The sequence below is a fragment of the Mixophyes fleayi genome, unplaced genomic scaffold (genome assembly GCF_038048845.1).
Source record: "Mixophyes fleayi isolate aMixFle1 unplaced genomic scaffold, aMixFle1.hap1 Scaffold_376, whole genome shotgun sequence".
NCBI lineage: Eukaryota > Metazoa > Chordata > Amphibia > Anura > Limnodynastidae > Mixophyes > Mixophyes fleayi.
This window is the reverse complement of record NW_027447745.1, coordinates 55,845-71,600: the sequence shown is the minus strand read 5'-3', so window position 1 is coordinate 71,600 and position 15,756 is coordinate 55,845. Positions and strand designations below refer to the sequence as shown.

The window sequence follows — 15,756 nt, the reverse complement described above, 5'->3', positions numbered from 1 at the left end:
TGTCTGTGTGAGGAGAGGTCACTGTCTGTGTGAGGAGAGGTCACTGTCTGTGTGAGGAGAGGTCTCTGTCTGTGTGAGGAGAGGTCTCTGTCTGTGTGAGGAGAGGTCACTGTCTGTGTGAGGAGAGGTCTCTGTCTGTGTGAGGAGAGGTCACTGTCTGTGTGAGGAGAGGTCTCTGTCTGTGTGAGGAGAGGTCACTGTCTGTGTGAGGAGAGGTCACTGTCTGTGTGAGGAGAGGTCACTGTCTGTGTGAGGAGAGGTCTCTGTCTGTGTGAGGAGAGGTCTCTGTCTGTGTGAGGAGAGGTCACTGTCTGTGTGAGGAGAGGTCACTGTCTGTGTGAGGAGAGGTCACTGTCTGTGTGAGGAGAGGTCTCTGTCTGTGTGAGGAGAGGTCACTGTCTGTGTGAGGAGAGGTCACTGTGTGAGGAGAGGTCACTGTCTGTGTGAGGAGAGGTCACTGTCTGTGTGAGGAGAGGTCACTGTCTGTGTGAGGAGAGGTCACTGTCTGTGTGAGGAGAGGTCTCTGTCTGTGTGAGGAGAGGTCACTGTCTGTGTGAGGAGAGGTCTCTGTCTGTGTGAGGAGAGGTCACTGTCTGTGTGAGGAGAGGTCTCTGTCTGTGTGAGGAGAGGTCTCTGTCTGTGTGAGGAGAGGTCACTGTCTGTGTGAGGAGAGGTCACTGTGTGAGGAGAGGTCTCTGTCTGTGTGAGGAGAGGTCACTGTGTGAGGAGAGGTCACTGTCTGTGTGAGGAGAGGTCACTGTCTGTGTGAGGAGAGGTCACTGTGTGAGGAGAGGTCACTGTCTGTGTGAGGAGAGGTCACTGTCTGTGTGAGGAGAGGTCACTGTCTGTGTGAGGAGAGGTCACTGTCTGTGTGAGGAGAGGTCACTGTCTGTGTGAGGAGAGGTCTCTGTCTGTGTGAGGAGAGGTCACTGTCTGTGTGAGGAGAGGTCTCTGTCTGTGTGAGGAGAGGTCACTGTCTGTGTGAGGAGAGGTCACTGTCTGTGTGAGGAGAGGTCACTGTCTGTGTGAGGAGAGGTCTCTGTCTGTGTGATTAGAGGTCACTGTCTGTGTGAGGAGAGGTCTCTGTCTGTGTGAGGAGAGGTCTCTGTCTGTGTGAGGAGAGGTCTCTGTCTGTGTGAGGAGAGGTCTCTGTCTGTGTGAGGAGAGGTCTCTGTACTCTCAGATCAGACTACGTTTCCCATCATGCATTGCGTCTGTGGGCGGGGTCAGTGATCACGTGGTTCCGGAAGTAGAGTGACCTTGTTCTGCAACATTATGAGACTGTTATCGTTACCGGCTGTCTTTAAGAGAGTGCTCTATGTGACATCCTGGGGGTGAGAGAGAGAGACTGTGTGACTGGTCTATGTGACATCCTGGGGGTGAGAGAGAGAGACTGTGTGACTGGTCTATGTGACATCCTGGGTGAGAGAGAGAGACTGTGTGACTGGTCTATGTGACATCCTGGGGGTGAGAGAGAGAGACTGTGTGACTGGTCTATGTGACATCCTGGGGGTGAGAGAGAGACTGTGTGACTGGTCTATGTGACATCCTGGGGGTGAGAGAGAGAGACTGTGTGACTGGTCTATGTGACATCCTGAGGGTGAGAGAGAGAGACTGTGTGACTGGTCTATGTGACATCCTGGGGGTGAGAGAGAGACTGTGTGACTGGTCTATGTGACATCCTGGGGGTGAGAGAGAGACTGTGTGACTGGTCTATGTGACATTCTGGGGGTGAGAGAGAGAGACTGTGACTGGTCTATGTGACATCCTGGGGGTGAGAGAGACTGTGTGACTGGTCTATGTGACATCCTGGGGGTGAGAGAGAAGAGAGACTGTGTGACTGGTCTATGTGACATCCTGGGGGTGAGAGAGAGACTGTGTGACTGGTCTATGTGACATCCTGGGGGTGAGAGAGAGACTGTGTGACTGGTCTATGTGACATCCAGTGGGTGAGAGAGAGAGAGACTGTGTGACTGGTCTATGTGACATCCTGGGGTGAGAGAGAGACTGTGTGACTGGTCTATGTGACATCCTGGGGGTGAGAGAGAGACTGTGTGACTGGTCTATGTGACACCCTGGGGGTGAGAGAGAGAGACTGTGTGACTGGTCTATGTGACATCCTGGGGGTGAGAGAGAGAGACTGTGTGACTGGTCTATGTGACATCCTGGGGGTGAGAGAGAGAGACTGTGTGACTGGTCTATGTGACATCCTGGGGGTGAGAGAGAGAGACTGTGTGACTGGTCTCTATGTGACATCCTGGGGGTGAGAGAGAGAGACTGTGTGACTGGTCTATGTGACATCCTGGGGGTGAGAGAGAGAGACTGTGTGACTGGTCTATGTGACATCCAGTGGGTGAGAGAGAGAGAGACTGTGTGACTGGTCTATGTGACATCCTGGGGGTGAGAGAGAGAGACTGTGTGACTGGTCTATGTGACATCCTGGGGGTGAGAGAGAGAGACTGTGTGACTGGTCTATGTGACATCCTGGGGGTGAGAGAGAGAGACTGTGTGACTGGTCTATGTGACATCCAGTGGGTGAGAGAGAGAGAGACTGTGTGACTGGTCTATGTGACATCCTGGGGGTGAGAGAGAGAGAGACTGTGTGACTGGTCTATGTGACATCCTGGGGGTGAGAGAGAGAGACTGTGTGACTGGTCTATGTGACATCCTGGGGGTGAGAGAGACTGTGTGACTGGTCTATGTGACATCCTGTGGGTGAGAGAGAGACTGTGTGACTGGTCTATGTGACATCCTGGGGGTGAGAGAGAGAGACTGTGTGACTGGTCTATGTGACATCCTGGGGGTGAGAGAGACTGTGTGACTGGTCTATGTGACATCCTGGGGGTGAGAGAGAGAGACTGTGTGACTGGTCTATGTGACATCCTGGGGGTGAGAGAGAGAGACTGTGTGACTGGTCTATGTGACATCCTGGGGGTGAGAGAGAGAGACTGTGTGACTGGTCTATGTGACATCCTGGGGGTGAGAGAGAGAGACTGTGTGACTGGTCTATGTGACATCCTGGGGGTGAGAGAGAGAACTGTGTGACTGGTCTATGTGACATCCTGGGGGTGAGAGAGAGACTGTGTGACTGGTCTATGTGACATCCTGGGGGTGAGAGAGAGAGACTGTGTGACTGGTCTATGTGACATCCTGGGGGTGAGAGAGAGACTGTGTGACTGGTCTATGTGACATCCTGGGTGAGAGAGAGAGACTGTGTGACTGGTCTATGTGACATCCTGGGGGTGAGAGAGAGAGACTGTGTGACTGGTCTATGTGACATCCTGGGGGTGAGAGAGAGAGACTGTGTGACTGGTCTATGTGACATCCTGGGGGTGAGAGAGAGACTGTGTGACTGGTCTATGTGACATCCTGGGGGTGAGAGAGAGAGACTGTGTGACTGGTCTATGTGACATCCTGGGGGTGAGAGAGAGAAACTGTGTGACTGGTCTATGTGACATCCTGGGGGTGAGAGAGAGACTGTGTGACTGGTCTATGTGACATCCTGGGGTGAGAGAGAGAGACTGTGTGACTGGTCTATGTGACATCCTGGGGGTGAGAGAGAGACTGTGTGACTGGTCTATGTGACATCCTGGGGGTGAGAGAGAGAGACTGTGTGACTGGTCTATGTGACATCCTGGGGGTGAGAGAGAGACTGTGTGACTGGTCTATGTGACATCCTGGGGTGAGAGAGAGAGACTGTGTGACTGGTCTATGTGACATCCTGGGGGTGAGAGAGAGACTGTGTGACTGGTCTATGTGACATCCTGGGGTGAGAGAGAGAGACTGTGTGACTGGTCTATGTGACATCCTGGGGGTGAGAGAGAGAAACTGTGTGACTGGTCTATGTGACATCCTGGGGGTGAGAGAGAGACTGTGTGACTGGTCTATGTGACATCCTGGGAGTGAGAGAGAGAGACTGTGTGACTGGTCTATGTGACATCCTGGGGGTGAGAGAGAGACTGTGTGACTGGTCTATGTGACATCCTGGGGGTGAGAGAGAGAGACTGTGTGACTGGTCTATGTGACATCCTGGGGGTGAGAGAGAGACTGTGTGACTGGTCTATGTGACATCCTGGGGTGAGAGAGAGACTGTGTGACTGGTCTATGTGACATCCTGGAGTGAGAGAGAGAGACTGTGTGACTGGTCTATGTGACACCCTGGGAGTGAGAGAGAGACTGTGTGACTGGTCTATGTGACATCCTGGGGGTGAGAGAGAGACTGTGTGACTGGTCTATGTGACATCCTGGGGGTGAGAGAGAGACTGTGTGACTGGTCTATGTGACATCCTGGGTGAGAGAGAGAGACTGTGTGACTGGTCTATGTGACATCCTGGGGGTGAGAGAGAGACTGTGTGACTGGTCTATGTGACATCCTGGGTGAGAGAAGAGAGACTGTGTGACTGGTCTATGTGACATCCTGGGAGTGAGAGAGAGAGACTGTGTGACTGGTCTATGTGACACCCTGGGAGTGAGAGAGAGAGACTGTGTGACTGGTCTATGTGACACCCTGGGAGTGAGAGAGAGAGACTGTGTGACTGGTCTATGTGACATCCTGGGTGAGAGAGAGAGAGACTGTGTGACTGGTCTATGTGACATCCTGGGTGAGAGAGAGAGAGACTGTGTGACTGGTCTATGTGACATCCTGGGGGTGAGAGAGAGAGAGACTGTGTGACTGGTCTATGTGACATCCTGGGTGAGAGAGAGAGAGACTGTGTGACTGGTCTATGTGACATCCTGGGGTGAGAGAGAGAGAGACTGTGTGACTGGTCTATGTGACATCCTGGGGGTGAGAGAGAGAGAGACTGTGTGACTGGTCTATGTGACATCCTGGGGGTGAGAGAGAGAGAGACTGTGTGACTGGTCTATGTGACATCCTGGGTGAGAGAGAGAGAGACTGTGTGACTGGTCTATGTGACATCCTGGGTGAGAGAGAGAGAGACTGTGTGACTGGTCTATGTGACATCCTGGGGGTGAGAGAGAGAGACTGTGTGACTGGTCTATGTGACATCCTGGGAGTGAGAGAGAGAGACTGTGTGACTGGTCTATGTGACATCCTGGGGGTGAGAGAGAGAGACTGTGTGACTGGTCTATGTGACATCCTGGGGGTGAGAGAGAGACTGTGTGACTGGTCTATGTGACATCCTGGGGGTGAGAGAGAGACTGTGTGACTGGTCTATGTGACATCCTGGGGGTGAGAGAGAGACTGTGTGACTGGTCTATGTGACATCCTGGGGGTGAGAGAGCGAGACTGTGTGACTGGTCTATGTGACATCCTGGGAGTGAGAGAGAGAGAGAGAGAGAGACTGTGTGACTGGTCTATGTGACATCCTGTGGGTGAGAGAGAGACTGTGTGACTGGTCTATGTGACATCCTGGGGGTAAGAGAGAGAGACTGTGTGACTGGTCTATGTGACATCCTGGGGGTGAGAGAGAGAGAGACTGTGTGACTGGTCTATGTGACATCCTGGGAGTGAGAGAGAGAGACTGTGTGACTGCTCTATGTGACATCCTGGGGGTGAGAGAGAGACTGTGTGACTGGTCTATGTGACATCCTGGGGGTGAGAGAGAGAGACTGTGTGACTGATCTATGTGACATCCTGGGGGTGAGAGAGAGACTGTGTGACTGGTCTATGTGACATCCTGGGGGTGAGATAGACTGTGTGACTGGTCTATGTGACATCCTGGGGGTGAGAGAGAGACTGTGTGACTGGTCTATGTGACATCCTGGGGGTGAGAGAGAGACTGTGTGACTGGTCTATGTGACATCCTGGGGGTGAGAGAGAGAGAGACTGTGTGACTGGTCTATGTGACATCCTAGGAGTGAGAGAGAGACTGTGTGACTGGTCTATGTGACATCCTGGGTGAGAGAGAGACTGTGTGACTGGTCTATGTGACATCCTGGGTGAGAGAGAGAGACTGTGTGACTGGTCTATGTGACATCCTGGGAGTGAGAGAGAGACTGTGTGACTGGTCTATGTGACATCCTGGGGGTGAGAGAGAGAGACTGTGTGACTGGTCTATGTGACATCCTGGGGGTGAGAGAGACTGTGTGACTGGTCTATGTGACATCCTGGGGGTGAGAGAGACTGTGTGACTGGTCTATGTGACATCCTGTGGGTGAGAGAGAGACTGTGTGACTGGTCTATGTGACATCCTGGGGGTGAGAGAGACTGTGTGACTGGTCTATGTGACATCCTGGGGGTGAGAGAGAGACTGTGTGACTGGTCTATGTGACATCCTGGGGGTGAGAGAGAGAGACTGTGTGACTGGTCTATGTGACATCCTGGGGGTGAGAGAGAGAGACTGTGTGACTGGTCTATGTGACATCCTGGGTGAGAGAGAGAGACTGTGTGACTGGTCTATGTGACATCCTGGGGGTGAGAGAGAGAGACTGTGTGACTGGTCTATGTGACACCCTGGGGGTGAGAGAGAGAGACTGTGTGACTGGTCTATGTGACATCCTGGGGGTGAGAGAGAGAGACTGTGTGACTGGTCTATGTGACATCCTGGGGGTGAGAGAGAGAGACTGTGTGACTGGTCTATGTGACATCCTGGGGGTGAGAGAGAGACTGTGTGACTGGTCTATGTGACATCCTGGGGGTGAGAGAGAGAGACTGTGTGACTGGTCTATGTGACATCCTGGGGGTGAGAGAGAGAGACTGTGTGACTGGTCTATGTGACATCCTGGGGGTGAGAGAGAGAGACTGTGTGACTGGTCTATGTGACATCCTGGGGGTGAGAGAGAGAGACTGTGTGACTGGTCTATGTGACATCCTGGGGGTGAGAGAGAGAGACTGTGTGACTGGTCTATGTGACATCCTGGGGGTGAGAGAGAGAGACTGTGTGACTGGTCTATGTGACATCCAGTGGGTGAGAGAGAGAGAGACTGTGTGACTGGTCTATGTGACATCCTGGGGGTGAGAGAGAGAGACTGTGTGACTGGTCTATGTGACATCCTGGGGGTGAGAGAGAGAGACTGTGTGACTGGTCTATGTGACATCCTGGGGGTGAGAGAGAGAGACTGTGTGACTGGTCTATGTGACATCCTGGGGGTGAGAGAGAGAGACTGTGTGACTGGTCTATGTGACATCCTGGGGGTGAGAGAGAGAGACTGTGTGACTGGTCTATGTGACATCCAGTGGGTGAGAGAGAGAGAGACTGTGTGACTGGTCTATGTGACATCCTGGGGGTGAGAGAGAGAGACTGTGTGACTGGTCTATGTGACATCCTGGGGGTGAGAGAGAGAGACTGTGTGACTGGTCTATGTGACATCCTGGGGGTGAGAGAGAGAGACTGTGTGACTGGTCTATGTGACATCCTTGGGGTGAGAGAGAGAGAGACTGTGTGACTGCTGTATGTGACATCCATATGGGGTGGGGAGTTGGAGACCATGTGACATTATTTGTATGATATACAGTGAACAGCCACAGCATTAAAACCACCTGCCTAGTATTGTGTAGTTCCCCTTTGTGCCGCCAAAACAGGTCTGACCCTTTGAGGCATGGACTCTACAAGACCTCTGAAGGTGTCCTGTGGTATCTGCCACCAATACATTAGCAGCAGATCCTTTAAGTCCTGTAAGGTGCGAGGTGAGGCCTCCATGGCTCAATCAGATTCAGATCTGGAGAATTTGGATGCCAAATCAACACTTTGGACTCCTGTTCCTCAAACCGTTCCTGAACAATTTTTGCAGTGTGACAGGGATTAGGTAGGTGGTACGTGTCAAAGTAACATCCACATGACTACCAGGAACCAAGGTTTCCCAGCAGAACATTGCCCAGAGCATCACACTGCCTCCACCGGCTGCCTTCTTCCCATACTGCATCCTGCATCTCCTCCACAGGTAAATGACGCACACGCACCCGACCATCCACATGACTTAAAAGAAAACGTGATTCATCGGACCAGGCCACCTTCCTCCATTGCTCCATGGTCCAGTTCTGGCTCTCATGTGCCCATTGTAGGTGCTTTCATCGGTGAACAAGGGGTCAGCCTGGGCTCTCTGACCGGTCTGTGGCAAGCTGAGATGCACTGTGTGTTCTGACACCTTTCTATCATACTCAGCATTAACTGTTTCAGCGATTTGTGCTACAGTAGCTCTTCTGTGAGATGGGACCACACAGGCGCCTTCACTCCCCAAGCGCATCAATGAGCCTTGGGCACCTATGACCCGGTCGCCAGTTCACCGCTTGTCTTTCCTTGGAGCACTTTAGGTGAGTACTAACCACTGTATACCAGGAAACCCCACAAGACCGGCCGTTTTGGAGATGCTCTGACCCAGCCGTCTAGCCATCACAATTTGGCCTTATCAAAGTCTCTCAGATCCTTAAGCTTGCTCATTTTTCCTGCTTCCAACACATCAACTTCAAGAAGTGACTGTTCACTTGCTGCCCAATATATCCCAAGATATTGTTATTCACTTCACTTGTCAGCAGTTCTAATGTTGTGGCTGATCAGTGTATAATATACAGTGTATCTGAGTGGTGGCTGCTATTCTGATATACAAGTTCTATATGTCAAGATGTCGCTGCCTTTCTCTCATTGACTATCACATGTGTACTACAGGTCCCAGGTGTCTCAGGCTGGATGTGTCCGAGGGTATGCGCAGACAGCTGAGGTAATTCTCTTTCTGCTGTTCTCTGTGTGTCTCTCATCCTCTCTCCATCCTTTCCTTCCTCTCTATTATACATGCCATTTCTTTTTGTTTTGTTCCCCAGAATGTCGCTAACAAGGATGGTGTATCAACAACGGCAGCGTCTCAGCGTAAGAGCGCTTCGGTAAGTCATAGTCAAGGTTTAAGGTGTTCAGTTTATGGCATGATGGTCAGGGTAGTGGTCTACCAGCAGTGTCTTCTCATAGCAAGTGGGACCAGTGCCATCCCAACACTCATGAAGGAATCCCCTTCAAGGGGGTTGTAATCGCTGTGGTCACTAGGGGTGGACTGTTTTCACTCCTAAGCTCCTTCTTGTAGCCGCCAACCTACCTGAATGGATAGTTTCATGGAAGTGTCTAGGGTGCTTGGAACGGGACACTGGACCAAGGCATCTTTCAGTCGTCTTTCATTTCCAACCTGGAATTGACTCCTAAGAGCAGAGTTGTTCCATTGAATGTCAGTCTCACCTCCGCAATTCTGTGCGATATTGTTCTGCGGAGTTCCGCCCTTGTATTAGATTGCGCAGACTAACTCCTGTTGATGATACCCGATCCAGGTTGTCATATAACAGCCCCAGAGGTGCAATGAGTTCATCCACAGCATAGGGACCAAAGGCCCAGGTTTAAGGATCTCATTACAGGAGAGATGTCACAAGGCCCACATATTGTGTCTCTGTGCCAGATGAAATGGGTCCCGTACGGAAGAACAGGAGACAACTTTGCTTGAAACAGATAAATCAGGCCTGTCCAACATGCGGCCCTCCAGATGTTGTGAAACTTCAAGTCCCAGCATGCCCTTCCAGCTATCAACTGGTTGTCTACCAGCAAAGCATGCTGGGGCTTGTAGTTTCCCAACACCTGGAGGGCCGCAGGTTGGACAGGCCTGAGATAAATTAAGCTCTGTCACCAGAGAACTTATCTGGCATTCCCATGAGGGGCTCTCTTTTGGCAGCAGCAACAGTCAGAGAGGCCCGAGCTGATTCTTCCTGTGCACGGATACGCTGGTTCAAATGGCTCTTCATTTGTCCAGGGATTGAACCTGATTAGCCAATACTTGAGCAGGATCCATAGTGCAGAGTCTGTTTGGCTGGTGTTAATGTTATGAACCCAACAATCGGCAACCAATAACCTCTATACAGAACCTATGGTGCCGGATGTTTTTCACCATTAGCAGTTGCCTTTCCTGGAGCGACACTGTTCACTGGTATTGGAATGCCCCTGCACTTGATCCCAGTAGTGTATAGTTGTTAAGTGAAGTAGAGTCAGGAAGACTCGCAATTATGGAGCAACACGCTGATAAAACAGGACACAAAAGAAAATGGCCAAGTAGCAAGCTGAGTCAGAGGACAGGCAGAGATCCAACAGCAAGGTCCAGTAAACAAAGCCAAGGTAAAACACAGAAATCCAGCATCAGAAGATAATCAAATCTTAGGATAAATATGCAGTAACTAGCCCAGGTAAACCTATCAACAGCAAAGTAATAATGGCAATTAGTGTATTTATGTAGGTCCTGGCCAATCAGCTGCTGGGTAGTAATCATGTGAGCAGAGAGTGTTGGCTGCTCAGCTGCTAGGTAATAAGCAGTGATGAGTCTAGCAAGAACTGGTAATCAGCTGCAATGTGGAATCCTCGTTAGTAACTCTGGAAGCCGGGCGAGTCAGGTTGCTCAGCAGCAGACACACAACAACACTGATATGCAGCAAAATCAGGAATGGGATTCTGCAGAAAACAAAACGCAGAGCACAAAAAATAACAGATATTCATTTTTATCGAGGTGATATGACCATCTAGAAGAAAATCAGAATGCTTCATCTCAATACTTGATCTGACTGGAATGCCAATTGAAGGGAAGGTTAAATTTTTTTTATTTTTTTTTTTGAAAAGATATTTTATTGAGTTTTACAATACAGCGAGAGAAGGAAACAGACAATACAGGAAAAACAAAATTGCAATAGGGTTTCCAAGTAATGTAAGTAGCGTATTGTTGCTGATATGAAAAAACAAAAGAAAATTTAGGGAGAGTTGAAGGAAGGGAAAAGAAAGAAGAAAGGAAATGGAGAAAGAAGGACAGGGGAAATCGCTAGCGAGGGCGATGGGTAGAGAAGTGAGGAGAGGATGGAGAACCATGACAAGGCTAGAGATTAGTAGTTAGGGCTCAGAGGCCCTAAAATGCTAGAGGAGGGGAGGCTCCGTGATACTCAGTCCAAGGACTCCAGACCTTATCAAATTGAATAGGAGTACGGCGGAGAATGCTAGTCATATACTCCATATGATAGACATGCCAGATGCGGTTGATAACCGAGGGCAAGGAGGGTGGAGTCGGGTTTTTCCAAAAGAGGGCAATTTGGCATCTAGCAGCACTAAGTATATGTGTAATAAGTTTCTGCGTTGATTTAGATATCTTGGGAATATAGCGCGGAAGTAGGGAGTACGAAAGAGATGGAGGAAGAGAGATCTGAGTGATACTGGAGATTAACTGATGGACGGACTTCCAGAAAGGAAGTAGTTTTGGACAGTGCCACCATACATGAGACAGGGTACCCTCCCGACCACATTGGCGCCAACATAGCGGTGAGGAGCTTGGATATATCATGTGAAGACGGTGAGGCACCAAATACCAACGGTAGAAGATTTTGCGGCTGTTTTCATTTATCTTAACGCAAATAGAGGTCTTTGAGAGGTTCAGGAGAATCTTAATCCACTCCCCGGGAGGGACGTCTCCCCCATGTCCTCCTCCCATTTAAGCTCGTGAGAATCCTTGGAAGGGCAATTGTGTTTTACCATAAGGCGGTAGAATGTGGAGATCAAGCCCTGAGAAGAAGAGTGGAGACGGCAAAACGAGACCAAAGGAGAGGTAAGGTGTATATCAGTGACTGTACGGCAGATAGAGTTATATAGATGTCGAAGTTGTAGGTATTGAAAGAAGCAGGACGAGGGAATACGAAAGCGCGCTTGGATATCAGCGAAAGAGGGAAAGAATTGTAGCGGCATGATGTCGGAGAGAAAGTTGATGCCACATCGCGTCCAGTAGAGAAATTGGATCGGACGAAGTCCAGGGGGAAAGATGGGATTATTCCAAAGAGGCGTCATTCGCCATGAGTTAGGAGCTAGGTTATATGAGGAGACTGTGTGAGACCAGGAAGCAAGTGAGAATGCTAGTGGAGGGGGGAGACGTGAGGGAGGAGGCCTGTGTTGAGGTTTAAGCCAAAGAAGCAAAGAGGGCGAGGAAGTGTCTGTGAGAGCGGCTTCAATGTCCACCCAAACTCTCTGTCCCGGGGGAGAGTGAAGGAGAACACACTGGGTGAGATGGGTAGCACGATAATATTTGAGAAAGTGGGGAACTCCCAGACCTCCCTCCTCGATTGATTTGTGGAGAATCTGCATACGAATCCTGGGTTTCCTAGCTGACCAAATAAATTTAATAGCCATTTGTTGAAGAAGTTTAAAGGAGTTAGCGGGGACTTTGAGGGGTAAGGTCTGAAACAAGTATAAAAGTCGAGGAAGAATGTTCATTTTAAGGGAGTTTATTCTTCCCGTCCAGGAGATAATGAGCTTGTCCCACTTTAATAGGTCAGTTTTAATGGCTGAAAATAAAGAGGGGAAGTTTGCAGCGTACAGCTGGTCATAGGAGCGAGTGAGGTGGGAAGGTTAAATTTTAAGAGCTGCCTTCTCCTCAGAAGGAGGAAGAAGTATAAAGTCTTACCTTCAAATTTGATAAAGCCAAACAATGCTGGATTTCATTGAACACGTTTGGGAGTGAGATCGGGGTTCGGAGGATGTTGTCAGTGTAGAGAGTTATTTCATAGTTGCTAAAGGTCACCTTTATTCTGGGTTGGATCTATTATTGACAACCAGGACTTGATAGTCAACATAAAAATTTGGGGCGATAAGGGCATCTCTACTTATGGGGAAAGAAGAGAATGTACACCCATTCACAAGGACCAAGGCTGAGGGATTGCGATACAAAGCCGAATCACCTGTAAGGAACCTATCTTTGAAGCCATATAAGGCAAGTACTCATCATAAAGGTCTGCACAATGCAGATGAAAGGCATTCTCAGCATCAAAGAAGAGGAAAAGAGATAGAAATCTGCAATAATTTACATGGTGAATTAAGTCAATGATCCGCCTACCTGGTCCAGATGGATCAGGGACAGTAAGACCACATTAAGTCTATTAACCAGGACTTTAGAGAAAATCTTGAAGTCTACATTTAGCACGGAGATTGACCAGTAGTTGTTATAAAGGTATGGGTCTTTGTCTTCTTTAGGGATGAGTGAAATCCTGACCCTCGTTGTGGCAGTATCGAAGGTCCTACCCTCTAGGCTTGAATACGCTCTGTATTTGGACCATATCTTTATTGGTGAAATTGCAAATGGTTTTGAAAGGAAAATATGCAGGTGACACAAGGATATGCAACAGGGTAGACGCATCAGAAGGGGTAAAATAAATGATCGCTGATCTAGGTAGACTAGAGGAATGGTCAACTACAGTTTAATGCAAAAAAATGCAAAATCATGCACTTGGGTCTCAAAAACCCAAAGGCTAATTATAGTATTAATAGTACTATAATGGAAACTACTAAGGAGTAAAGGGATCTAGGAGTCACTATTTCAGGTGACTTACAGGCAGGTAAGTAATGTAACAAAGCAATGAGGAAGGTAAGTCAGATGCTTGGTTGTATAGGGAGAGGAATCAGTAGCAGAAAGAAGTAATAATGTCACTGTATAGGTCATTGGTACGGCCTCATCTGGAATACTGTGTTCAGTTCTAGAGGCCGTATCTCCTGAAGGGTATAAATACACTAGAGACTGTACAAAGAAGGGCAACTAAAATGGTGCATGGCCTACAGCACAAAAGGTACCCAGAAAGACTAAAATATGTTATATGTATAGTTTTGAGTATAGAAGGGAAAGGGAGGACATGATAGAAACTTTAAAATATATCAAAGGATATAACAAGGTGCGGGAGGGAAACATTCTACAAAGGAAGAGAAGTATTAGAACACAAGGACATGTACTGACACTGGGGGGAAGAGAAGAGAAGTATTAGAACACGAGGACATGTACTGACACTGGGGGGAAGAGAAGTATTAGAACACGAGGACATGCACTGACACTAGAGGGAAGTAGGTTCAGAGGAAATCTGAGGAAAATGTACTTTATAGAAAGGGTAGTGGATAAGTGAAATAGCCTCCATCAGAGGTGGTAAAGGCTAATACAGTAGAGCAGTTTAAACATGCTTGGGATATACATAAGGATATCCTTCTAAAGATTAAAGGATCAAATAGGGTTTGAGGTTACCATAGGTTATTAAAAAAAAATAATGGTCAGACTAGATGGGCCAAGCGGTTCTTATCTGCTGTCAAATTCTATGTTTCTAATTAAACAATTTGGAAAGCTTGTGAGCTAAAATGCCTGCAAACTTTTTATAGTGCATTCGAAAGGATGAAGATTTTATCGTTGAGCAGCTCTGAGTACTTAGTGCAGAGGGACAGCTGCCCAATTCTTGGTCAGTTGGCAGGGTTCCTCTTCTCCAGACATCTGTAATTCCTCCCTTCAGATTTTAGATCCTGGTGTGGGTGGCCGGTCAGAACCTGCCACACCTATGTCGTTATGGGGTTTTTTCTTCTTTGTCAGGTTTGGAGAAATGTTATATTTGTCCAGAGATCTCAGTTGAAATTACTATATGGTAAACATCGATTGTGTCCCTTAGCCAGAGCTAAGCTAGAAAATGATATCCCCATGAACAGCACAGTCCCTTTTATAGTTGGTCTCTATGGTCTAAACCATCTTAATCTGCTACGTAGGTTAGAGAATTATGACAATGATATAATTCATATTTGTGGCGGTTTTTCCATTCCTGACTGAGTGTAGAAGACACTTTCCCTTACTGTCATCACAACATACATTTACTAAACTGTCTCTTAAAGAGCCGGTTGATTTTGTCTTGAGGGTTTTCTTGTTTTCACGCCCCTTTGGTAGCCGTAGGACATCCCCACTTATCTGCACAGGGAATGTATGTAATTTTGGGAGTACTTCCTTTATACAGCCCACTCTGATATTTGGTCCATACGTGTGTTGTCTGTCTCTCTCTCTCTCTACAGGAGTCGCTCTCGTTTGCTGTGGGGATGTTCAATGGGTTGATTCATACTGATCAAGTCTTTCCCTACCCCTCAGGTAAGAGAGCAGCGTATATAATCCTTACTGATATTTGGAGGAAACCCCATTGTAGAAGCTGCAAGTGGCTATTAAAGTAATTTTATCGTTTTAAAATAAGCATTGCCCAATCAATTGTATGTGTGTCCAAAGCACAAAGTGATTTATTTTTGCAGATGTAAATAGTCAACAATTCAATACATTATTATATCATGATAAAGTACAGTACAGCACAGCCAATACCAAAAGATAATACATACCAAATGCAATCGCTTGCGCACGCTGCGCACCCACGGGACCCGATGGACAATATTCTGTTTAGAATATTGTGTCAGAGTTGACTGAGGCCCCAGTGAGATGCAGCTAATATATATACAGTCAGTGTTTCATTGTGAACAATAGAGATGACGTAGATTGTTTCTATAGGTCCAGACGTTGGGTGGGTCCAGGCCAGACAGGTAATAGGTTGATTCAATCTAAGGAATCCAAAGGTGGGGGTCTTCTCTCCAGGGGGTCTGCTCCTTTTCATAGCCAGTATCATACAAAGGTTTACTCTCTAATATCAATAACTAAAGTATGCAATGTGCAATCTCTTCGCCGACTGCACCGGACAGCTGCTGATGATTAGGGCTTCAATATGATATCAGGCATGACACTTTTCCTATTACCTGAACCTTTAATAATATATAGAATAGATAATCAATTCTATCAGGCGCTCCACTTCGGCATGCAGCCGCGTGTGTACTCTAGAATTTCCACAACTAATTCAAAATCACATAGATATATACAAAAATTGAGTACATACACTTGCGCTTCCGTTCATGCCCATAGATGTTCATAACCAAATGTGCTATTCATCATTGGATGGTATTCCTCGCTTAGGACTCAAAGATGTCATCATATGAAATGTGTACATGTATGGAAAAACACAAAAAAAACATACAAGAC

At 48.1% G+C, this 15,756-nt stretch overlaps 1 protein-coding gene across 1 annotated transcript in view; it reads left to right on the top strand.

Annotated features, from left to right (window-relative positions):
• Window positions 1-1,224: 1,224 nt before the first annotated feature.
• The window catches only part of ACADVL (acyl-CoA dehydrogenase very long chain), a 47,753-nt gene continuing 33,221 nt past the window's right edge, over window positions 1,225-15,756 (top strand). The window contains exons 1-4 of the mRNA XM_075194452.1: window positions 1,225-1,334; window positions 8,565-8,616; window positions 8,717-8,776; window positions 14,757-14,829. Coding sequence (XP_075050553.1) covers window positions 1,276-1,334; window positions 8,565-8,616; window positions 8,717-8,776; window positions 14,757-14,829 — 244 coding nt within the window. The 5' untranslated portion in view covers window positions 1,225-1,275. The remainder of the gene's footprint in view (window positions 1,335-8,564; window positions 8,617-8,716; window positions 8,777-14,756; window positions 14,830-15,756) is intronic.